Here is a 26,751-nt window from a genome sequence, read left to right as displayed (position 1 = left end):
GGCCAAATGAAGGTTCAAAGATTGAAGTGATCTGTTGGGGGTATAGGGGGTGACAAACTGGTGTAGAATAAGTGGACCTTCAGCCTGTACAACTCAGTGAGTGATACACACAGTGACTTAAATTCTACTTTTTGGGTTATGGAGAGCCAATGGAGCTCTCTTAGTCGTTGCCTGACTGGGACCTGTAAATTCCATAGGGTGTGCGTGCAGCCGCATTTTGCATAACTTGCAATTTCCGGGTAACTCCTTTAGGAGACCCCAGGTACAGCGAGTATCTTCAAGCCACATTTCCAAGCTTCTTATAAGAGCCTTCGGGGGGGGGGGGCTTCCAGGCAGGACGCAACTATGACAAAAATATTTTTTGTTGTTTATTAGCTGAGGCATTGCAAGCAGGATAATGTGTGTACTGAACCTGAAATCACCCTCTCCCTAGCAGGCTTCTACCCCGTCGGGTAGCCACTGCATATGTCACGGACAGTTAGGGAGTTAAAGAATGATTCGCTAGGCCGTCCCAGGCCGGAACCCGATTCCACTGCAAGAACAGCTTCCACAATCTGAATCCGTTGAGGTTCCACTACATTCGAGCACTGTCTGGAAGATGAATGAAAGCTTGCTAATCCTCACTTCCAAAAACAAGCATTGAGAAAGCACGCAGGTCTTAGCTTTTGTTTTGCCAATGCTTTTCGCAGATGAGGATCTGTACTGGCAAAAAGAAAAGAAAAAATGTTATTTCCCATGCTGAACAGCATAAAAAAAAACACTACAACAAGATAATGCAATATGAATTCATGTGTCACCACAAGTGTATATCGGTGAAGCATGTTAGGGTGGGGGAGAAAGTTAACCTAATCAATGATGATCAGGAAGTGGTGGGGGAGCAAAAGCGGAGCCTTGATGAAGGAGCATGAGGGCGCTAGTATTAAAAAAGAAAGCTAAGCAGGGTGGGGAGGGAGTGGGGAAAGCAATGGTCGAGCTGGGTGGGAAAGAGAGCAACACAGAGAGAGCATGGGAGGGGGAAGCGCACACAGTGGATAGGGGTGAGAGAAAGAAAACGCATACTCCCACCGACTACTGAAGGCAACAGAAATAAAGTAGTTCCCTGAATGTACTCAGTGGAAGGATAGGAGTCATCCAAACAAAACGATGCTAAAAAGAATCTGCTTCAGAGCAGGGGCAAATACAAGAGGGGGAAACAAAGCCACTGAATCAGACACAAGCTAATGCCATTGAGAATAAAGATAACCGATGATCAATAAAGGGCTAATCCAAAGCCCACTGTAAGTATTGATAATGTACACAATAGGTCTTCAATAGGTTTGTAGATGAGACCTAATGAAATTAATACATGTGTGACTGGAAGAACTAAGCAGTGAAAGTATTTCAAATATTAGGAAGTAAATGGTAAACAGTCTTACAACAACCCCCTACTGCCATAACTGATTCTTGGGGAGTTCGGCCTTTTTGTTTATTTTGAGATATATATATATATATATCTATATATATATATATATATATATATATATATATATATATATATATATATATATATATTTCCAAAAGTCGTCGTTACATCATCTGCTTGCCGCAGAACAACGAGAGGAGCGAAACCACCACGTAAGTGCAGTTTCTTCAGTGTCTTTTATTCGTGCCAAAATCCAAGCCTGCAAACCACCATAACGCGTTTCGCCTCCAACAATGAGGCTTGATCACATAGCGTGTCATGGACACAAACAAGGGTATATAAAGTGCAAATGCTCAAAAGGAATCAGCTGTGTTGATAGTTACCATAAACAGTGAAGAAATCCTATATGGTTCCAATCAAACAATAAAGGGCAAAGTGCCCTTGGGGTTCATTTGATAAATACATATTAAATATATTGTGGGTTGTACTGTAATACAAAATGCATATGATTGAATTCATATATTTACATTTCAGTTAAAACTTCCAAACCCCTACAAAAATTCATATATGTACATGTTATATATATATATATATATATATATATATATATATATATATATATATATATATATATATAATATATATCTCAAACTGTCAGTACTGACGTGACCCCATATGCAGCACCGCAAAAAGAAAGTAAAATTGACCAAAACGGTTACAATTATTTGTCACACATTAGCGCTTTAAATCTTATCCGATTGCACTTTTGAACATTGCACCATTACACTTTCATTTCAACAATATCGATGTACATCGACAGGGAATACACACAAAGTGTCCAAGTCTCGGGGCACATACAAGTTTGTATAACAGGTATACATCTTAACAAATAACAAAACTAATTTTGAAGACGTACATACAGGATGGATTATCTATACTAAGATGAATAGATACGCATGTATATCAACCACAATATGACTACGGTTGGTCATGCAAGGACCCGCGCACTTCGCAACGGTGGTATAATTTTGAAAAAACACATTCTATTTTTTCGTCCAATTTGAACAATTTCAATTTGAGGCAAATATATCTTGATGGGAACTAGCATCATAAATGTATATGTATACACTATATTTTCCTCTTTTGAATCCTGGTTTTACCTGTGTCTTCTATGTCTATTGTTGAAACTTGCACGTGGTATTGCCACACCCGCGCCTGTCACTTTAAAAAGATTGCAACAATCTGACCATGTCATGTGACCAAGGCTTTTCTGAAGCTGAAACGTGTTACGACGACTGCAATTAAATACATTTTTGAAGCACTGAATCTGTGGTCCGTGGCCGTCTGTGGAGAAATCCGGGTATCAATGGAATCAAAGGAGATATATATATATATATATATCAGCTTCCCCGGCACCGCTACTAAGTCCTCACTGTCACTTGTAGAGCTCACTGAATATAGTGGAGGCACTGCTTATAATCATCCAGAGACTGCAATCAGGCATGTACTAGCCCACACATACATGGCCAACTTTCGAAAGTGCTTTGAAATCATTTTAAGAAGGCAATCTATGCATAGCCATGCATAGTCAGCTGACTTTCAATGCTTTATGTAAAACTTTATAAGAAAAAACACTTCAAGAAGACAGTACAAATGCGTGAATGCATGTGCACACATGGGTGGACATCTTAGAAAGGTATTACATTTTAACCCAAAATATGATTTCCAAAAAAAATCTTAATTTTACTCTACCTAGCTTAAACCTTACGATCTTGCTCTACCTCTTCCTGGGCTGAAAACCTTGCCATCTTCAATGGGCTGATCACAGCACTTTCTAAGAAACTCCAAGAATGAGCTTAATACAGAGGACAATTCGAACTTGATCAATTCTGGGCCAAAAGGTGGATGCAGTTAGTGTTGGGTCAAATTTTAAAAGACTATCCACCCTCTTATTTTGCAAGAGGCACCACAGCTGTGAAAGTGGCAATATTAAATTTAGTATTCTCAGAGCAATCCTTGATCCTACTCACAGATCCTACTCATACCACTGTACATGCCCGGAGGTGAACTTCGAACCCAAAGCCCACTTAGATGCAAATTATATAACGCAACATAATGCAATGGAACGTAACATAGCAAAACAAAACTTAACTAAAGTAAACTAAAAACGAAACGAAACTGGATTGAACTAAACTAAAAACGTAACTAAACTAATAACTAAACATGACACTAAACTAAACAAAACATAGCTTGCTCCCTTTTACATGCCTCTCTCTCACATTCCTCATCTACTACAAGCACAGATGATCATGCAAGGATAACTAGGGAGGCAAAGAAAGCCAGACCATAAATATATTTGTGAGGAGGAAGCCCCACGATAGGAGTGTCGGCAAAATGTGTAAGGAGTATCCATCCAGCATATGTCTGGACATGCACACAACTGGAGAACACTACTTCTGTCACATGAGCCCTGCTGGAGTGCACCCTGAAACCAAATGGAGGTTAGACTCCATGCAGAGTGTAGCAATTAGTAATGCATACCGTTACTCATTTAACAATGGTGGCCTTAAAACACATCACTCCTAAGGGGCCACAAAATATTGGTCTGATGAAGCAAGTTCCCTGGTTCGATCTAGATAAAAGCCATTAAGCCAAGTAAGCAGACTGAGAAAGGAAGTTAGAAGAAGAATCTCCTGGATCATGTGAAATTCAAACAGCTCTTTCGAGATAAAGGAAGGGTGAGTCCAAAAAATCATTCTGTTCTTGTTAAACCCTATAAAGGGATCCGAAGCTCAAAGGCTTGAAGATTGCTTATGCATCTAGTCATTGTTATGAACACTTAAGTCACCTTCACAAAAGAAGTTATTTTGGTCATAGAATGCCATTGGCTCAAAAGGCTTATGGTGAGAATCAATGTAAAGTCCTCGAGGTTGGAGGAACACCGTAGCATAGGATATAAATACAACAATCCCATCAGGCATTTCTTGACAGACTCGTTAGCTGCGTAAAGGATTCACAAAGTCTGTTCCAGTAGTCCCTGTTCAAGAGTCCATCTGCACTCCTTTCTTAGTCAGGTGGTGTAAAAAGAACATTACACCAGTAAATGAACGTGTAAGCAGATTGATGCTCTTCAGCACTAACCACGACCATGTTTTTCTGTACTCGGTTCTAGTGGGAGATTTCTATCAGCCGCCAGCACCCGCAAGCTCTACTAGGAGTGGAAAAATCTACTCCTGAGGAACCATGTACTTAAGCTAGGCAACTGAAGGACAGGACATCCATTGTCTGGAGGAGGTTGACGAGGTTTTCTGTAGAAGATGGAATAGATACATGTACCCAACTGTCGAAGTTGATGTAGAAACCAACAGCATCACTGCACACCTCAAACTCCTCCAGATCTTCGAGAGAAGTCAATGAATCAGGGCTCAGGGATTAGCATAAACACATGTCTCACTATGTCCATCTGTGGCCTGTCTCCAGGGATTAAGGCAAGTGAAGTGATAATACTTAACAAGCATTTGCAATGCAATAGGTCTCGCAGCATTAAAGTTTGAGTTATTGGCATTGTGTATGACAATGCCAGTAGCTATAACATTTGCAAATGTGACACCTATAGCATTTGTAATGCAATATGAGTTGTATTTACATGACTTACATGTATTGATATTACAAATAACAATGGCTTTTCATTTTTTTAATACTTAAATAAAAGTTATTGTAATTGAGTTGGGGAAAGGGTGAAGTGGGTCGTGTCCCCGAGTGATGTGGTGGTGTCCCGAGTGATGTGGTGGTGTCCCCGAGTGATGCCCCCGAGTGATGTGGTGGTGTCCCCGAGTGACGAGTGGTGCCCCTGAGTGATGTGGTGGTGACCCAGAGTGGTGTGGTGGTGTCCCCGAGTGAAGTGGTGGTGCCCCCAAGTGAAGTGGTGGTGTCCCCGAGTGATGTGGTGGTGTCCCCGAGTGATGTGGTGGTGTTCCCGAGTGATGTGGTGGTGTCCAAGAGTGAAGTGGTGGTGTCCCCAAGTGATGTGGTGGTGTCCCTGAGTGATGTGGCGGTGTTCCCGAGTGATGTGGTGGTGTCCCCAGAGTGCAGCCCCAGCCCACCCTCTTTAACTTGGTTTTCTACGCTAAAATGAACTTGTATGGCCACCCTGTAACCCCTACATAGTCTGAATCAATAGCAGTGTATAACAAAAAGTCTGATACAGAGAACATTTTGTTTAACCACAAAAACTAATTTATATAAATATCCATGCCCACATCAAATACGGATTTAATAAATGACTAGTTGGAAACATGCCTGAAATCACACTGTGCTTTAGACTAGACACACAAATATATATCGCATTTTTTCTAGGATTTTGTAAATATATTGCTTTAGTGGTCATTATTGTAGAGGATTAAGAAGAATGGGTTTCAAGAGAAATTCCGAAAAGGTGTCCTAATTTACGCACAACTAACTAGTTATGCCTTTGACTTATACACATTAAAAATATGAGTTCATTCTTCGGGCTGATTCCATAAGGAAAGGATGTCAATGCAGTTTTTGTCAACTTTCTGCCCACGCAATTGTACATCTGCTACAAGTTTGCATGCTGAAATAGTTAGGCATTGTATACTCTTGTATTCTATGACATGCGTTGACATCTGGGCATACTCTTAAATTTTTTCTAAATTACATCGAGATCAGAAACGTACTCAAAATACAGGAGTAACCCAACAAAGTAAACTTCTGACTATTTTTTTTAAAAGATTTACTTATAGGATTCATGCTCTAACCTTTGTAGGGGTAACGCAGAAGGTACTGTGACTAGAGCTTGGGCCTCAGCCTATATATGGGTGCTTTGCCCTGGATCTGGTTCGTTTCGAAGTTTCAGACCTATAGGAAACATATAGAAATGGTAACAGCAGTTACAGAACACCCTTTCGGATGTTTTACTCCTCAGGAAATTCTCTCCTTACACCATGTTTAATCTTTTTTTCCTGCAGATACCGTGTTTTCCCAAGAAAGTAGTCACAATGGGGTCTTTAGAACCTCATAGCACGTGGCCTGTTATTTGAGGAGGTAATACCGCACCTTTTAAATGCTAATACGTCCTTGTGCCTGGTATTACCTCTCCTTTCCAAGTTCCATATCTCGGAATGGGGAATAACTCAATAGTACCTCATTTTTCCCTGCTCTATAAGACTCAGAATGTTGCAGGTTTAACACATGCAATTGTCTCCTGGTCTTACTTGGTGCAATATTTGTGCAGGAAGAAGTATGGTATTTTAGCACTCCTTGTAGTTATGAATTAGTAGCAAAGTTGTGTGCGCTCCCTCTTGAAGTGAGAGCTTAATATGCTTTCTATCACTGTTAGCCTTTTCAGGTTTACAGATGGCGCCTGTGGGATGTTTTGACTGTTCACAGTCCCTCACCCACTTACAGTGATTTACAGTGGAATCCCGCCGCGGCCGCCCCGGAAGTCAGGCACGGTCGCCTGTGACGGGGGCGGGGCCACGTCCAGACCGGAAGAGGAGGCAGGCGGAGTCAATGCGTCTCGCGGCCCGGGGCTCCTGTGAGCGGTGTAGAGCCCCGGGGCCGCGCCAGCAGGAGGTTGGGCGCCGCGTGCTGAGAGCAGAGTCCCCGACATTGGCCAGGTAAGTTTCAAAAGGCTGGGGGGGCTTGGTGCACTTGTGTGTGTGTGTGTGTGTGTGTGTGTGTGTGTATGCTCGTGTGTGTATGTATGTGTGCGACGGTGACGGCGGGGGAGGGGGGCCTCGGTGCACTTGTGTGTGTGTGCGCGCGTGTGTGTGTATGTGTGAGGGGGGGCTCTGTATGTATGTATGTATGTGCGTGCATGGGCGCTTGTGTGTGTGTCTGTGTGTATGCGCATGCGTGTGTGGTGCTTGAGCTTCCCAGGAGACAGCGCCTGGCCACAGCGCGCGTTCCAGTTTCAAATCGCCTCCAAGGCGATGCGCGCGGCCGGCACTGTCTCCTGAGAAGCACAGTCGCCAACAATAGATCTCTAGCGAGACACAGCGCTGACGCGCTGTGTTTTCGCTACGAGACCTAAAAATGAAATGAAGATGCAGCTACAGGAGTCTGACCACTACTCTTCAAAATGTGGTCAAGTCTTCTTGGAAGATTTCCTACTTGTGTTACCAGTAGAGATGCATGCAGAGTTTATCTACCCAGGCGTTTGTAATCCTTACAGAGTGCAAGATTAACGGCAACATACCTTGTGGTAGAGTCCACTCCTCTAAGCAACATAGAGTTGGCTGAGCGGCTTCCTGTGGTCAGAGAAGACTATGGTACTGCCTCTGACCATCACCACTCAGGATCAAAACAGTGGTAGGAAAAACTTCAACACCAGCTCCAACATGTTTATGTACAGGGCAGTTCTTAAATTGTAAAAAATATATATATAATAAGTGCCAGGGCTCTCGTCAAGAGGCCACTGCAGCTTGCACCATTCATTGCCCCTGCCAGCGCTGCCAACGACAGTTCCTACACAACTATTAACCATCGTACTTCTACAAGTGTGACAATTTAGACTATTTCAGGCCCACAAACCTATAAGAATGGCTCGGGTGCAGGCATTAGTTGTTTTAATGTATATTATATTATTAAACAACTGTTGCTCTGCTCACCTGTAACTTACACCAACAGTGCCACCACGTGGCACTATCAAAAGTGCAGATGTTGACAATTAGGTGCCGGTGGCAACCACTGGAAACCACCAGCTCAAATTTAGCACTGGTTCAAGGCCATATCTAGCTTGTGTCCTGACGCTCTTATGGTACCTATAATGTGCCACCCAGATGTACTCTAATGAGTTGGTAGAAATCAGCTGAAGCTTATGTGCAGCTCAGCTTGGGCTCCACCTGAATTCAAGGTGCTTGTAGGCTTAAAGGCCTGTGGAGTCTCCAAGTTGCAGCAGTTTTGTGGGTCAAGAAATGTCCAACTGATTTGCTGATGGCCATAACCTTATCAGAAAGAGGTAAGGCCATTACTAGGCTGGAGTATATAATTTTATCTAGGAAATCAGGGGCGGCTCTAGGCTCATGGTGGCCCTGGGCAGGGAGCGTAGGTTGGGGACCCCGGAAGTGGGGGTCCGGGCGGGGCAGAGCGCGGAGGCCAGTGAAGAGGGGGGGGGGGGGCATTTAGGGTGTTTGGAAGTGGAACAGAGCCGGAGGCCACCAAATCCCTGCCAGGGGCCACCACGCAAATATGTATCCATCCTGAGAGATTATTATATTTGGGATATATATTGGCGTGGTGGCCCCTGGGGTTTGGTGGCCCTGTGCAGGTGCACAGCTTGCACATGCCTAAGGCCGCCTCTGATGAAATGAACACTTCTGGAGGGAACCAGAGAGAATTTTAGATAGTTGAATAGAATCCAAGATTCTCCAGTGTCCAGGACAATATCGATTCTGCACTCTCCTTTGTCATACAGCTTAAATAAGATAGTTGTCCATTGTAACTTTTGCCAATGCAGAATTAGAGTCAGGAAAGAGGCCTACTCTCTTACCTTGGGAAAGCAACAGAGACTGCCTACTGAAGCTGGGTTTTGACTCACTGATGAAAGTCTCTGAAGTCACTATAGAGGCAGGAGAATTTGGCCCTTCAACTGTGTCTATAGAGGAAGTGAGATGGACTCGAAATCTTGGTGCAACAAATATGCTGCTCCGTGCCAAATGAGACAGTCACGTTCGATGTTCTTGCTAGTCCTCAAGAGAGCGGGAGCTCTGCCAGTAAACCTCCTAAAGGAGCCTCCATCCATCCACAAGGTGTTCACTATTGAATTGACCTACATTCTGAAACAAAAATACAGAATAACGAAGAAATTAGTACATCTCCGTACCGCAGTAAATTGTGACCCAGAATTTGTTGCTGGCCTTTGGGAACGAGAGAATTTGCACAGAAGACGGATCATAATTCAAAAAAAAGTTGAACCCAAGGAATTGAATCAGGCACAGAAGAAGACATAGTGCCACGGAAGGTGAAAAATAAATTGTGTAAGATTAATAATATTATGTCCTGAAGAAGGTGGGGTGACACATATCAAGTACCACTGAAATGCAGCCTCGAAAGACTCTTTTAAATTGTCTCATAATCTGTTTTTGTATGGTTTTTAAATTGTGTTATCACTTGTCTTTACATAGCTCGTATAAATATGAAATGTCTTTTCCTGCGAGACTCTTAAGATCCAAAAGATGTATTAAACATTGTGAAAATGTTTGAAATATGTTTTTAATATATATGTATGATTTTTGTTATGCACATAAAACATATATAGATATTCTTCTATATACAGCAAGATAGTGTTTATGGATTAACCCCTTGCATGCGCAAGACGGAACCACGCCGCCATGAGCCACGGGAGGCGTGTGCTCATGACGGCGTGGTTCCGTCATGCTGCTGCCACTCCTCCAACGCGGGGCTAATTCCCCGCCTGTGCGGGCGAATTAGTGAGCGGGCGGGGCCGTGACGGAACCACACCGTGACGGAACCACGCCGTCAAGAGCACACGCCGCCCGTGACTCATGACGGCGTGGTTCCGTCACGAGGATGGGAGCGCCACACTCACCCCCCACCCCCTCGGCTCCGTGGCGGAATTCGTGCTCGGCGAAGGGGTTAAAAAAATTGATAAGGCTCTTTATTGTATAATTTAGGTGTTAGTGCATTCCTATTGCCTCTTAGTAAGCAAATCTATATCCCACCTAAAACGAATGCACAAAAGGGAACCCTTCTTTCAGATTCAGCTTTTTCATAAAGTGACATGCTTCAATTATTCCGCATTGTCAGGCTTGCAATCGTCAGTAATCTAGATTTACCGAGCATGCTAGCATGTTACATATACACTCATGTAACACTGAAACAGCCATGGCCTATTTGTAGTTTCTCCACCCCACTGTAGGAAACTATCCTGTGAGGTGGAAGGACACAGAGCTCCACTCTCCTCTAGGGCTCAATTGCTCCGATTTTCAAAGCTTGTCTAGAAAAAACCGAAGCCCCATAAACATCGGAAGAGTGGTAGGCCTCCTGTGAATCTATAAAGGATACCAATATTTGAGAACTGTAGTTTTCGGTAGATAACCTTTTCTTATTCAGCATTTGATCTTTCATAGATTCACTTGCTTGCATTACACATTCTAAAACAGCTAAATGAAATCTAAGCAGAAGGCAGGAATGAGACGCACTGTAATGATACAAGTTACACAGCACTGCATGGCCAACAACAGCTTCCAATCATGGCTGGATGTCGAGACAATAGCGCTTTGTGAAGGTTTGGGAGGATGATCACAGGGCAGTTTATCAAATGTCTTTAAAATGCACTCCAGCATATAGTAAGTGTCACAGCATCTCCCATACTTCTAGTGGTGTCTGCACCCTCTCTGCATCTCAAAGGCCTACCTGCTTTAGAGTGGTAGAAAGCAATGCAAAAAGATATCCAGAGGAAAACGCCCAGTTTTTATACTGGGCATTCTACCCTGGAGTTTCCGTAAGAGAAGAGAAGCTGAAGAGTTCATCAGATTTGCAGAACTCTTTCATTCTGTCCGTGTAAAACTTTAAGAGGTTCTTGACGTCTAAGGGGTGTAGGAAGCATTACTCCCTTCAACTAACCAAGCCAAACTAACTTCAAGGAGAAACTATATTTTATAGGGAGAGCATCTGTAGAAAGGTCAGTGAATAGTTTAAAGGGGCTTCTTATAAGAGATGCTAAAACAGCATTCAGCTCCCAAGAGGGAGGGGTGCCTGACAAGGGGAGTAAATGCCCAAAATTGTCCCTTCACATTGTTTTTACAATTCTTGGCAAGAGCAAATACATTTTGCTGGGATACCCCAGATACGTTGAGACAGATCTTCCCTAAAGAGCTTTTCAGCCTTAACTCAGCGAGGTGAATGAATTAAGGAAGAATATAAAGTGAATGCCTCTGCCATGAATCAATATCATGAGTCTATGTCCAAACACAAAACCTTTCAAGGTATAAGTCTTAGTAAAGAAGTCTGCCTTTGACACTGGTAGAATCCTTTGACCGCTTTATAGAATACCTAGAGAACCAAACTCTAGGACTGAAGCAGAAATGCAGCAAGTGGAAGGAGGCATTGTTGTGGTGAAGCATCTGACCGTGGTCCTTCATGAAGAGGCAGGGTTCTGGTTCGATTTGGGTCAGCCTGTTCATGGTCATAGTCAAAAGTCAGTAAACCAGAACTGTCCAACCCACTTGAACTAGACGGCACCGCTCCTGTTTCATCTTGCAGGTCAATATTGTGTTTTTAGCAGAAGGTTCAACCTTGTGCAGTTTGTAAATGTATGTTGTGTGAGGGATAGCAACATTTGCTTTCTGGCCCCACAGGGTCCACAGGGTTTGAAGATGGACTTCTCAGGTGAGTGGCAGCCATAGATGACAACTCACTCCCAGGGTTCAGCCAACCCGCAAAAAAATAACCCAAAAAATGTTAATTTGTGCAGTTGATGTTGAGGAGATGGGAGATGGTGAGGAGATGAATGAAAATCACAGGGAGGATTGTCAAAAACAATCAAATTATCCAAAAAGGGCAAGAAAACCGGAGCCCTGATGAATCCCTTCCAGCCACCAGACGGGTAGTGGAAAATGTGACTATCGGCCTGGATGCCCATAGGAATGAATGGGAATTACTGAATCGGTAAATATCTGCCACCCTTGAATGTGTTCCCCATTTTAACGAATCGGTATTTACCGATTCAGTATTTACCGAATCGGTAAATGCCATTCATTCCTATGGGCCTGGAGGCCCATAGGAATGAATGGGAATTACCGAATCGGTAAATACCGATTCGGTAAAATGGGGAACACATTCAAGGGTGGCAGGGTGTCACATTGACACCCTGTTGCACCCCTGAATCGTGCATGGGTGAACATGTGGCACACATACATGCCCTATCTGCCACATGGCACTGAAATAAAGCAAAACATTGCTTATTAAAAGGTATTCGGAATTTACCAGCAACTTATAGTTGGGGGTAAATAACGAATCCTTAAATGTAAAAAGCACTCACTTAAGTGCTCCCTACATTACGGATTCGGTAATTTACTGAATCGGTATTTTAAGAATTCGGTAATTTACCGATTCCTTAAATTCCCGATTCATTAAATTACCGAATCCTGAAATGTGGCCCCTACATCTCAAATGCCCAATACCGGTCGGTAACGGCCGAAATTCGGTAATTTCGTCCGTTACCGACCGGTATTGGGCCACCTACATCTGGCCCTTAGTAGGCTGGATGACTATCTCATTGCAATGGTCAAGCAGCCATGCTCTGCAGTTACAGCTTCAGCGCAATGAAAAGTTATACATCATAGAACATATCGAGAGCAAAGCCATGTTGTTACAAAAGTTGAGACCAACCAATCAATCAATGAATCAAAAACTTTATTTTGAATACCAGCTGATAATCATACAAAGTGCAATACAATATAAATGTGCTTAAAAAGCATTGTGTTTCGACAGAGTATGATAGATTTTAATTATTAATCAAACTTAAAACAAATACCATTCCCTTTTAGAATTTGGTCAAAAAACAAAGCAACTCTACAATTGGTAAAATTATACTTCCTTAACAATGGCACTAAAACATGCAGGGTATACTTTATAATATTTACAAAAAAATACAAAGAGCAGAAGTGACTGATCCTAAACGCAGTCACAAGGAAATGTGCAAATACTAGTCGGCAGTGATGTGGGTGTTCAGAGTGGATAGGACTTTTTTGCTGAACCTAATAAATGTAATTGTTTGCCCCTCACATTTTTTTTTTAGGCCAATGTTCAACTGCTGTATTGCTCTAAGGGAAAACTAACAGTTTGTGGACGGTATCGGATCTGGGTCTGACTAGCAAGATCCTTTCCCATCAACCTGATACAATCTGTGAATAGGGTTTAATACCTGCACTAATTTTTGTATTTCATGGCCTTCCCTAGCTAGGAGTCTCTTCAGCAAAAAAAGCCCACTTAAACCACAGCCTGTCCTTCCTACGCACAGAGCAATGATTCTCACCAAGAGAGGGCCTTCCCAAGCTTTCTAACGTCTGTTTTACATACAACAGCCGCAAAATGTTAAGGCCTTTGTCACAAGACAAACAATTGCTAATAATGAATTAATTTAGAGCATCTTTAAGTTTGTACAAATTTATAGCCACAGTATATAACAGGGCCTAGCATGATGTAATCTGTTCCTTGTGACAAATGTAATGGGAGGTACAGGAATAGAGCGAAAGGAGGCTGCAATAAAAGCGTTTCTCTTCCACCTGTAATGTGGAAGAATAAACATAACCAAAGGCTCTAGCTTCAAAAGTCACAGTTATATGGCTCCAGCCGATGCTTCCCACGTTGGTCCACCCTGACCAATCGGGATTCATGCCCCACCGCAACACGGCTCTCAACATCAGACGGTTACATGGCGTTCTGGGACAGCGCCACAGGCTGCGGGAGGATGCAGTGGTGGTCTCTCTGGACGCCACCATGGCGTTCGACACCCTAGAGTGGCCATATATGTTCGCAGTCCTGCGCAACCTGGGCTTTGGTCCTCAATTTATAGCATGGGTGCGACTCCTATATGCAGAACCCCGGGCGCAGGTACGTGTAAACAACAAGGTGTCTGAGGTTTTCACACTCGAGAGAGGGACTAGACAGGGTTGCCCCCTCTCCCCTCTTCTCTTCGCCCTGTCCCTTGAACCGCTGGCAGCCTGGATACGACAGGACGTTTACTTGAAAGGCATAGTCTGGGCGGAAGGGTGGGAGGACAAAATATCCCTTTAGGCCGACGACATCCTCTTGTACCTATGTAGACCGCGCAGGTCGATAATGGCAGCCCTTGATATATTTGCGAGCTTCGGTCGCAACTCTGGCTTCCGGGTCAACTGGAGCAAATCATATCTCTACGTCCTGCATGGTGACCCCCCGAGGCTCCCTGACACATGCCCTATCACGGTAGCAGAGGACGGATTCAAGTACCTGGGTGTGTACATAACCACGAACAAAACCCTACTACACGATCTAAACCTCAAACCGCCGTTAAGTCGGCTCCAAAGGGACGCCAAATCCTGGCAGCACTTACCACTGTCTCTACTGGGCCGGGCAGCCCTATTTAAGATGCTAGCGCTGCCGCGCTTCCTCTACGCGCTACAAAACTATCCAGAACTAGTCCCTAACACATACTTTGCAGCAATAGAGGCGGCACAGCGCAACCTCCTCTGGGTAAGGGTCACCCAGAATTGCGCTGACCAAACTGACGCTGGGGTGGTATAATGGCGGTATAGCCCTCCCAGACATTCGCAAGTATTACTGGGCAGCCCACCTCTCAGCAATCAACCAGGGGACGTACGGCGCGGGGAATGATCCCGCCTACGGTATGGACAGATGGTTGCTTCCCGGGGGGAACTACGAGATAGCACTCTACTCTAAGCGGGGTGCACGCCAACTCACTGGACCCACACTACATGCGGTACAGGTGTGGCACGCTGCCCAGAAGAAGCTCGGATGGTCAGGAGTCCTCACCATGGCCACACCACTTTGGGCCTCAGAACAACTCGGCAACCTCGGACGTACTAAGGGCTTCCGCGAATGGTACCTGATAGGAATCTCCCAAATCAAGGATATCTGGGGCCCCAAAGGGATCCACGCGTTCGCCCACCTACGGGACACATACGAGTTGGCGCAAACTGAATACTATCGATACTTACAGGTGAGACACTCCTTACAGGCAAATATCCCACCAGAGACTACACTACCACAATCCTCCCCACTTGAGGATAGGATACTCGATGGGCACATGACAGAACACGCCATATCACTCAAATACAAAAAACTAATTAATCACCCCCCCGACATGCTCCCACCCCTTAGAGAGAAATGGGTTACTGATGGGCTTGAGATAGACGAGGAGGAATGGATGTATGCCTTGGCCTCACCGCGTGAGGTAGCGATATCGGCCCGCCTGCGACTAATCCAACTGAAGGTACTCCATAGAGTGTATGTCTCCTGTACAAGGTTACACCTCATGGTGAGGGCTGATACTGTACTCTGCAGGAGGGGGTGTGGTGGCACGGGTACCTTTTTCCACGTGTTGTGGGGTTGCCCCAAGATTCAACGGTATTGGAGAAGGGTGGTGCAGTGTATGCAGGAGGTATGGGAGGTGGAAATTCGCCCAGAGGCAAAGAGGTGTCTTCTTAATATCTGGGAGCCAACGGACCTGTCACCGAAAGGGAGGCTCTGGGTTATGCTCGGACAAATGGTAGCAAAAAGGAACATTGCCAGACTCTGGGGCAGTCCGGATCCACCTAAACTAACAGATTGGCATAGCGATATGGACTGGTGTATGCTACAGGAAAAGACTGTGTATGTGGCGAGGGGTTGTCCCCGAAAATGGATGGAAGTATGGTCCAACTGGAACGATTACAGGGGGGGTATCTGCGAGCCTCCGTCTACCACGCAGGCGCGCGCAGAAGATCTGTAAGAATCCTAACGACCTTGTGGTTCCAGGTGCTTAGAGCTGGGAAGTACAATTGCATCGCCTGTGCAGAGGTGAACTTACCATGCTCGACGAGATGACTGTGTGGGGGGGTGGGGGGTTTGTTCGATTGTTGGGGTTCATTTTACGATATTCTTGAAACATACGCTCATGTTTATGGCTATAAAAAATGGAAAATCAGACCTACACTATCCTTCTCTGAACAGTGTGACACCTGCACTTTACCACGCCGCCGTGCCCCCGGGATGACGGCTTTGGGCTGTGTAATATCTGAAGCAATGCACGTGTTACGTACTGCGTGGCCAGCCCGAGGGGTTGTAGGCTGGAATCTGTGTACCATGGACGATCAAAATAAAGGTCTTTAAATAAATAAATAAATAAAAAGTCACAGTTATGACGTATTGTGTCCTATAAACTTCTGGCATCGGACTAATAGGTTTGTCACCAAGAGATGATGAAAGATTAAACAAGGAACCCAGTGCTTGGCTACATTTTTGAGAGTGGGCCAAAGTGTTGGTCACCCAACATGAGGATGATTTAAAGACTCCACCCAGTTAGGGAAAGTGGTCTACCTTCGCTAACTTATCGTTGCCAACAGAGAATGCACATACATTTGAACTGTTTGGACCAAAGGACATAAAGTGAGACTTTGAAAAATTTGTATCAGGTTCTAAATCAGCCATAAACTCGGTGATGCTGCCATCAAGATTCTTTAGGCCCTGAGGGTGCGTGTCAGTAAATACACAACATCTGCGTATGATAACACAGGTGTAAGTCTAGAGCAGACTGTGGGCACGTCTGGACAGATGTTAACCAAATGCAGATTTAGTTTGTTTATACATAAAATAAATGAAAGTGAAGAGAGAACGCATACCTTGCGAACAAACTCCTCACACAATGTTAAAAGATTCTGTTTTCTCTACATCAAATACATGAAAGTAAGGTACAATGGGCAGCACCTTGAAATTGTACATTTACCGATTATCAGTTGAGGGTTTAAGCATTGCTACAGAGTACCTACCCGTTTCCTAAAACCATTTTGACAGGTGCTTATAATGTATTACTCTCATTAGTCCAATCTCGAAATCGAATGAGTTCCAATCAATCAATTAAAAAAAAAAATGGGAACTATAGTTAATGATGAGTCAGATTCAGGTAACTGGGATTAGCATACTTTGTTTAAAATGTTAGTTAATATTGGAGCCCAGAGTTCTATATTGTATATAAATAAATCCAGAGGTACCGCCATCAGACCCTGGAGCCTTCCCTGGACGTGTCCCCTTGTGGCAGCGCTAAAAGAACCTCATAATAGTCAAAGCGTAGCTTTGTAAATTTGAGTTTGAGATTAAAGTGAAAGGATATATTCCCTTAGAAATGCAAAAACCATTGGTCCGCCGTGATGTAGGTGCTCTGAGCGGATAGTACTTTTTTCTAGACCTAATAGAGTTAACGGTTTATCAAAAAAACTGGGGGTTTCCATTTTGCAGGGCATAGTTAAACAATCCCAATTATGTTTTTATCAAATGTTTCCACATTTTCAGATATGCTTTGTATTACACTTGACAAATTTTAACATCCTCTACATCATTACGTTTTTTGACAGAGTTTCATGCAGACGTTAGATTGCAGAGAATCAGGCTGCATCTCGGTATGGTAAACTGCTATTTTAATTAGTCTTAAGGAGAGCAGTATTAATGAAGTTGCACAAGTTAATAAACTTGTTATGAGTTGTTCGCTGTCAGTTGTCGTGGACAGGCAAGTCATGAAAACCTGAGATTCAATTTTACCGTAATATTTAACAACTTGCATGGATCGGGTAGATTCCACATCAACCTTTAATCCATTACGCTTGGGGGTGGGATGGGGTTCTGGCTCTGAGAGGATAAAACATCAATAGTTTTAAACAGAATTTGGAAGTTGTGGGTGTTAAAATGTACAAACAATTAACTAAGTAAAAACAGAATTCAGTTGAATGTCTTACTGAAAATACCTGAATCTTCCCCCACCTGCATTGTTCACAGGAAACAAGGGCATATTTGCACCAATGCAGTCAAAGAATTCATGGAACAACATTGAAACATTGAACAAGCGCAAATAGAATACAATCTTTCCTCTGAACACCATTATGCCAGTGTCCGAGGGTCCACATTTTGTTCAGGCTCATTAGAAGAGAGTTTGGGTTCTCAGATGATTAAGGCATTTTAATATATCTAATGTAGGCTAACTTTTATAAAATGCAATCTCATTTAAACTGCCTCTTGACACTGACAACTGTGCCAGTTAGTAGCGTGGCGTCCTCTAGTCGTTAGTTACTAAACAATAAGAAGCCCTCAGGGGCGAAATCGGTCCTGTGACATTCTCCAACATCTATAGCCCGGACAGTAGGTCACATGCTCAATAGTTGTAGGTTTCCACCACACAAGAGCCTTTTGAGAAGTCAGTTTTGCCCAATACATTTTCTTGTAAAAAATGAGCTTCCCAGAGTAAATGAGAGATACTGTGCCTGAATGTGTGTGTGCACACGTGTGTCGATCTTAGTGGGAGGTGTGGTGAGAGTTATGATTGGGGTTGTTGTGCATATGTTTTGTGTGTGCCAGGTGCAGGTTTCATGTTCATTGTTTCAAGTTAAACTGTGTTTGAGGGCAGTGGAAGTGTGCAAGTGTAGTGTATGTGTGTGGGCTTAACATGCTTGGTATGGACTTGGGAATCAATATACAGAAAAGTTGTGTGTGTGTATGTAAGCATGTGTTAACGCCCTTCCTCAACACTTGCGTGTTTATCCCTTGAAAGCTGTCTGTAGGAAGATATAACATTACATAAGGAGGACTTGAAATATACCATCTCTACTCCTGCTCCAAGTTCCTGTCCATGTGAAGTGTTTCGTATGTAGTTTGGCTTAGACTCCACCAGGATGGAGTGACGTGATTACCAAGTAGACTTTGAGTAGTAATGTAATGAATGGAAACACCCCTGTCACCATCAGCGTTATTGGAACATGCCTAGTAAGATTTCTTGCTTGAAGTCTGTGAAACAGTTGTGAATAGCATATTTGCTAACAATGATTGTACATCAGGACCTCCATGTATATGGCCCGTTTCTATACATGTTTCAAACTCCTAGACTACCTTATATGTCTTTGTTCTTATGCTAAAATGTGAGGTGTAAATCTATGAACTACATTGCCATCGTTAAAGAGATAGCGTTTGTTTGTGCCACTCTACAAGACACATGCCCAATCACGTCTATGTAACAAAAAACCTCTCTAACATTGTAACATTTCCATTACCTACCTTAATCACAGTCCTGCACAAACAAAAACAAATATGTGCTCAACACACAAAATCTAACCACTATAAACAAAGCCAGACCTCTTTGCATTAGTAGCTGGTCATTGTGGAGTCATTCTTACCCATTCGGGGCGGCTCATATCCAGAATGTCCATATGGGTCTCTTCCAGGGCTCTCTCTTGGTGCTCTGGTCTTGTTGACTACGAAAGCTCTCCTCCGTCCACCTCCATAGTAGGAGTCCGCCATCTCTGCAAAAACAGACACGGAGTCTTAGTCAAAGAGAACGACCAGTGGAAGCAAGCAGGCTCAATCTAGGCTGTACAGTGGAGGCCAAATACAAGCGTTGATCAGGTAAACACACGCGGCATCTTTAAAAAGCAGAGATATATGATGCCACTGTGTGCTTCTGCTACCAAGTAGTGAAGTGCCGTGCAGGATATCGCTGCTGGATGAAGCAGGTGCGGCTGCGGAGCAGGCACCTTCACCGTCTCCCTAGGTGAGGAACCTGAACTGCATGAGGATGGGAGAACGGCTAATTAAAGCCTCGCAGGCAAGGGGGTTATTTAAAGGCTAAACAAGGCTTGAGTGTGGCTTGGAGATGGGGAGGCTATTCATATACACTCAGTGAAAAACAGAGGAGGGTTCCCAGCGACAAAGCTCAATTTTCATGAACGAAAAAGGGAAATAATAGGGGTTAAAAATCAGTAATCGGCCCTTGAGCTTTCCGCAGCTCATGGCCCCTTCATCCACTACTGAGCAAACCTCAACAAATAGAAGACATGTATATGTTGCATGGGGAGGGTGGGAATAATAAATAAAACTGCGCTTCTCCAACTGCTTTACCTATTCCAGATTCTAGAGAGTAAAGTCCCACGAAGATCCAAGCATTGGCAAGTAATTTTGTGTGGGGAGCGAGCAGAGATGGAAAGCGAGACTAAAACACTTTAAATGACTGAAAACTAAAGGAGACTTTGCTGTTCCCAATCAATAAAGTCGCCGAGCTTCAATTGAACCTAAAAGGCATTTGAAATCAAATGAATTCATTTGACGCACAGGACCTTAGATGGATTCCACAAGACTACTGATGTACTACTTTGGCTATAAAAACACTGCTAGTGGTATGGGGCTAAAGCGCAATGTGTTGATGAGCCATTCTCTGTAAGCTTCACACACGATATTTTTGAACAGCATCTGCGATGTGAACTGAAAATATGTTTTTGCTGTGACAGAAGCACTAATCTGTTATAGCACAAAAACCAACATTCAGCAGGATGCATAGAATCCCTGCACCATTTATATTAGCGAAGCATGTCTCTGTTTGCAAATCCTTCCGGATGCAGGGATGGAGGACCGCGAGGGACAGCATACCTCCATTCCTGCATTTGCATCTGCAAAATACCGAAACTATTTAAGGAACCAGGTCTGCAATTTAAACAAGCATTTGCAATGCAATAGGTTGCGCATTTACAAGAGTTTGAGCTATTGGCATCGTAAATGACAATGCCTTTTATTTATGTGTTGTTTTAAAAACAGATAAAGGCATTGTCATTTACAATGCCAATAGCTTAAACTCTCGCAAATGGAAGACCTAATGCATTGCAAATGCGTTCCGCGCCCGTGCTATACATGTTTTTAAAAAAGTGTTAGGAGAGAGCGTTTCCTGCCTACAACAGAAGGCAGGACAAAGCTATTTGAGAAAATAGTGTTCGGAGTCTGTAATTAAAGTCCATCGGGTAACAAGACACATAACAGGGGGTGTTGCCATGGGAGGTTTCAAAATGAGACAAGGCGGTACTAAGGAGGGACTACTAAGACTATTGACCAATGAACAGCCACAGTTTACAGTGGACAATGACACAAGCAAATGTAAAATATGGACGGGGAGTGGGCAGAGCTTCAAGTCCCTACCTGAATACAGCATGTCTCGCAGAGCAGCACATGCGCTTCCCAGGTTCGACCTAAAAACAGGGGAATTTTATGAAGGCCCTCTGGGGTAATCATACTCTGGTCCCTTGGACCACTGTTTGGTTTGCTCCCCACTACTGATGATGCCAGTAGCTGTCTTTCACAAAGTTTAGACTGTCCTTCATATGTAAGGTTGTAGTCTTATGTTAGGCCCTAAGGTTACAGCAACAAGGTGATAGATCCTGTTGTGGCTCCAATCTTCCTCAGACTGTAATCAACTCCCAGAAATTACCCACACATAGACACCAACATAGCATGCATCATTACACTCCCACAGCATCCACAAAAGCATGCTCACTCAGCCCATGCATACACAAACAACAAGTCACTAAAGACAGCTTCTACTATGCAAATAAATAGCACTGCCATTGACGGGATGTTGTCCTGTTCAATGACTTGAGAACATTATACCTGTTATAAACCACAAAGACAGCCATTGTGAATTTCTAGGAAAGGAGAACGTCTATTTCAAGCCCCCCTTTTACAATGTACGAGTCGCAGTGTGAAAATTGCAAGTCACAAATCATTTTTGTGATTAGCAATTTCAGTACAGTTCACGGCTGCATTATATGTTACTGGCAACCCCGCTGTTTTTGGAAAATTGAGAATTCTTCCTAGGGGGCCTATACATAGTATATTCAAATTCTTTCCTTCAATTGGGTTCTTCATCTCAACCCAGAATTTTCCCGATATAAAACTAAATGAATTAGTAGCTTAGAGGTGATGTAAGCGCCCAACATTATCAGATCGATTAAGGGTGGTGAAAAGAGATAGGTCGAGTCACTTCGAGATCAGATTTGTAGTGTGGTGTATCCTAAGTACAGAATACATCAACACAAGAAATGGCTGTTTTCACCTGCAGAAGCTAATGTATGTTATGGCCATTTGTATAATGTTGTATATTGTAACTAGATCCAATCTGATCTAGCATTGCCATGTGATGTCATAGAACATGGAATGTTTAGCATGTCATGGGTGAGACTAGGACTGGCAACTGCTGTCCCGTCTTGGCAGTTGCTGTCCTATCTTGCAGGGTTGGTCAAACACTTGTTACTTGACTTCCAGGAAAACGGCGTCAGGGTGTGTACATTTTAGTGCTGGTAATGGGGAGAAGAGCACCGTGAGGCTGTGACAAGTTTAATCCCTGAGGAGGACTAATGTAAGGAGGGCCAGTTTACGGAGAGTGAGGAGTTTGTGTGCCTATAACTTGTGAAGTTTGGTGAAGGAGAGCATGTGGTGTGGCGAGTGCGTGACTGCACGAGCGCAGGCCAACGCAAGCGAAGTGGAGCGGTGGAAGAAGCCTCAAGCGTGGCACGTGCATTGACTACAAAAGTACCATTCTGCGTTCTTGCGAGAGTTTGCCGCAAACCCTGAGCAGGAGTAAGGGAATGGCGAACAGCCTGGCGGCTGTAGCGGAGCATGTTGCGAAGTGTGCCAGGTGAAGAGGTGTTCTCCCAAACTGTGAGAGGGGCCCGTCAGCCTAATTGTATCTCGTAGGAAAGCGATTGAGGGCTGCAGGAGGCGCATAGAGAAGTATTACTGGTAGCACAGAATTCTGCACTGCTCGGTGTTTCAGGCGGAAGGAAACATTTACAGTTCAGGGTCACTTGCTGGCAGTAGTTTCTGTTCGTGTAGAGCTGAAAGGAAGTGCTGGAAATCAGGTGACTAGTGACTTGCAAACAAGAAGACTCTTGGGGGCAGATGTTTCAAACTATTTTTTGTCGCAAATGCTGCAAATCGCTAAAAAGCAGCGTTTGCGACAAAAAATAGGAAAATGGAATGTATCAAGAAAAAAGCCTCGCAATATTAAAGAATCGCAAATTGCCTTGACTTACCCCCTGTTGCGTGCCTCGAGAGGGAGTTAACCAGACATGTATATATATGGTGAGATGGGAGTTAAGATGGAAAAGATGTAAGACTATGAAACTGACCGATGCTGTGATACAAAATGCCCAGGCACCTTGTACTATTTTTTTTTTAATCATTACCATGTTGTGCCTTGACCGAGACTTGCTTAGGAGTTCGCAATGCATATTTTATGTTGTAAATGAACCCAAACTGTGCTTTGATCTGATTGTAATGGTGCTGATGTTGAGTTTGTATACCTAAAAATAATAAACAGAAATTAAAAAAAAAAAAGATTACTGGGGGGAGTTTTTTCCAGGACTATATCTTGGTGTGGGCAGAGGACAAGGTAAAGCATGATGAGTTGTTAAGGAAGGTGTGTGGGATTCTGGAGAATGCAGAACTCATGGTTGAGGTGAATACATACCTGCACTGTCTGGTTTGCTAAAGATATCCTGGGGACATTCTGCCAGTTGCTTGCCATTGGCTTTCTGGTTTATAACTTACATTTTCTTGCTTTCCATTTGCTGGCTTTATTTGTTCTATACTGCCCAGCTTGAGTTTGTACCTTCCCTTGCCCAAACCTTATTTACAGTATCATTCCTAGTGCTTCCTTTCTGTAAACAGGCCTGTAAATATTGTTCCTATCTCGTCACTGCATTGTACGCCACTGAATTCAATGCCACTGCACTCTATGCCAATATATCCTGCAACACTTTACGCCAATGCACTCTACAACAGTCCACTCTACTCTATACCACTCCAGTGTATGCCACTCAACGTGACTCCACACTATGCAACTCCAATACACAACACTCTCTGCCATTCCAGTATACAACACTCTACTCCACTCTTCGACATTCCACTCAACGAAACTCCACGCTAGTCTCCTCCACACCACTAACTTTTAGACATGCTGAACAGCAGCCACGCTGGGTTACAACAGGGCTAAAACACATTGGCAAAGCCAATAGCTCCTACGTAGGAGAGACCTATTGGCATTGCCAATGCTTATTTACAACCTGTTCCCCGCTTTCCGAATTGGAAGCAGAGCAGCACTACAGTATAACAATATATATGATTAATAAATGAGTGGATAATGCAGTGTTTAAGGGTCTTTGGCATATGGTCGTTATAGAGTCTTTACCATGGGACATTGCTTTATCGAGGTTATACCAGCTTTGATGGAGCAGCTCATATAACCTAGAAGCCCGCCACAACAATAATTTGGTGAACCTGGCTCCCAGGGCTACACCCATGATCAATTCATTAACACTACTTCCTTTTACTCTTGTCGCCATAGCTCTCTTTGCACACCAACATTGTTCTCACTCTTCACACTGCCTTGTTACACTGCTTGTACCTTTCATATACACTCAACACGTATCAAATAACATGTCAGTCTATTTCATTAATATGCATATCTCCTTACATGATCGCACACCTGCACACCTGCTTTACAGCCTGAACATCTTGCCGCCTGCAAATTAAATTTCACTTTCGCTTATCGTTTGGCGTGGAGAGAAAAAGTCACAATGCCGAAGGCTGGTACCTGACTCCCAACTCGCATCTTTATAAGGAGTTTAAACTGGTGTCATACGTTAATTTAGTCTGATCTGCAGAGGTGTGACTGGGTTGCAACATCAAGTCCTTAGGGATACAGTATTAAATTGCACAAATAGCACGTTTGCCCTACTGCTGCAGCACGGTTGACAACCAAAGTTTTTATAGACAGCTGAATGAAGTATGATGCACCATGCATTTCTTCATGCATGTCCGGGTCTGTCCAGGAAAATGTGGAATGCAGAAGCAAGCACCACACTGTTGAGTAGGGTTTTGTGGAGCCCGCGCCTGTGTGTTTTAACGTGCAGGAGGTGAAGAAGAAAGAGAAAATCTATAGCAGAATTCAAGGTGTTAATAAAGCATAGGGCATCTACCAAAGACAGTTTCACCGAGGAGGCTTTTTCAAAACCTCTTTTGTAGGCTTAACCTCGCAAACTGACAGACACGCTCTCCACTTGGTAATTGGGTGCAAATGGCATTAACCAGTTTTTGTGTTGTATTAGCTAAACTTTCTTGAATCATCGCATGAAAACAAGGAGACTTGCATCATCCCATACTATAGCAGCTGTCATTCCCTCATGGCCAATCAAGCAAATGGCTTAACCCGATTCATGCCTTTCCCAAAGGGGATGCTCCATTACCCTGTGGGAGCCATGTACGTACCCACTAATAAGCTTTCCTTGTCTAGTAAAAACGTCCATTATCCTGGGAAACCTGCAACGATACCCAGGGCGGGAATGTCACATAAACTCCTGTAGGGAGTTGATGATGTCCCTGCTCCTAGTTACTAAACCAGCTGTGATGCGACCATCAACATCTGTCAGGTTCAACACACCACATCAACAAACACTCACCTTTTTATTACCACTGTTCTTACAGCGACCTCTACCTCTATATTCGTCTGCTCCCTATTAAAGGAAACCAGTGCGAAACCCGCCCCGCAGGCCTTCCACCGAGATCCTCTGCTTCTAAAAACACTCCAGTCCTTCTGTTGCTTTTACGTGGATTTTCATATTAAAAGACATCGTTCGACCTCCCTTTTTTGACTTGCAGTGACGACATCTCAATCAGGTCTCTCACTATATTAATTCTCAAAAAGAAAAGTATTTGAATCATTCTTTGCCATGAAGAACAGTACAGCAGGGATTTCATCATGACTGTTCTTTGTCTTTAACAATGTATGGGATAAAATAACCCCAACTGCTTAATATAAAATAGGTGAACTCACACGGGAGTTCCATGGCCATGTACAGAAACAATGCCAATGGTAGAGCGCATTTATCAGGTCAGACGACCATGAAGTACAAGGTCCATCAAGCCCATGTTTTTAAACTGATTTCTTTAATCACTGCTAGCAATGCTTTGGGTTTTGGCAACAAGGCTGTACTGGAAAAAGAAGGCACTGCCTGTGGATGCTTAATTTCTTGCTGCTCTTGTTTTTCTGCCCACTGGTCCCTCCTACCTCTTCAGATACCGGTTGTTTTTAGGTCGAGCCTGGGCTGCGCAAGTGCTGCTCTTCGAGGCATGCTGTATTAGAGTATGCACGTGAAGCTCCGCCCACTCTCTGCCCATATTTTTCATTGGCTTGTGTCTTTGTCCTTTGTAAATTGCTGGCTTCTGATTCAATAATCGGCTTGTTAGTCCCTCCTTAGTACTGCCTTGTTTTCATTAGTAACCTCCTATGAGTACAGGCCCTTTTACTTCGGTTGTTACACCATCTGTGTTATTTACACTGTAAGCACAATTTTCCTTAACAGGTTTTGCCCTACTGCAGGCATGACATGCTTTCCTTATATTCAGCGCACCATGCACACTTTCACTTTCTAAGCAGCCAGGACAATGGCGGTCGCTTGTTTGCAATGCCATACGTCTCACGTTTAAGAGAGTTTGACCAATTGCCATTTAGTAAATGACAATAACTTAAACTCATGAAATGCGACACCTATTGCTTTAAAAATATTTTTGGGGTGAGTTGTTTCCAAGAGCCCCATGCCGTGCTTGCCATGCCATGCCCCTTTCTTTAGACACAGCTCGTCCAAAGAAAGGGGCCTCTATTAAGAACAAGCGCAACATGGGATGCTTGGAAACAAACAATATTTGCAATTCATAGGTCTCGCATTTGCGAGAATTTACGCTATTGACATTTACAGTGCCAATAGCTTAAAGCCTCGTAAATGCAAGAACTATTGCATTGC

At 43.6% G+C, this 26,751-nt stretch overlaps 1 protein-coding gene across 3 annotated transcripts in view; it reads right to left on the bottom strand.

Annotated features, from left to right (window-relative positions):
- ZNF512B (zinc finger protein 512B) overlaps positions 1 to 26,751 on the bottom strand; it is a 264,244-nt gene that overhangs the window by 168,907 nt on the left and 68,586 nt on the right. For all 3 annotated transcript variants that reach the window (XM_086949746.1, XM_086949747.1, XM_086949748.1), the window contains exon 2: positions 19,306 to 19,431. In XM_086949746.1, coding sequence (XP_086805872.1) covers positions 19,306 to 19,429 — 124 coding nt within the window. In that variant the 5' untranslated portion in view covers positions 19,430 to 19,431. The remainder of the gene's footprint in view (positions 1 to 19,305; positions 19,432 to 26,751) is intronic.

This window comes from Lissotriton vulgaris, unplaced genomic scaffold, assembly GCF_964263255.1.
Source record: "Lissotriton vulgaris unplaced genomic scaffold, aLisVul1.2 SCAFFOLD_722, whole genome shotgun sequence".
Lineage (NCBI taxonomy): Eukaryota > Metazoa > Chordata > Amphibia > Caudata > Salamandridae > Lissotriton > Lissotriton vulgaris.
Note: the sequence above shows the minus strand (reverse complement) of the source record. Positions and strands in the feature narration are given on the sequence as shown.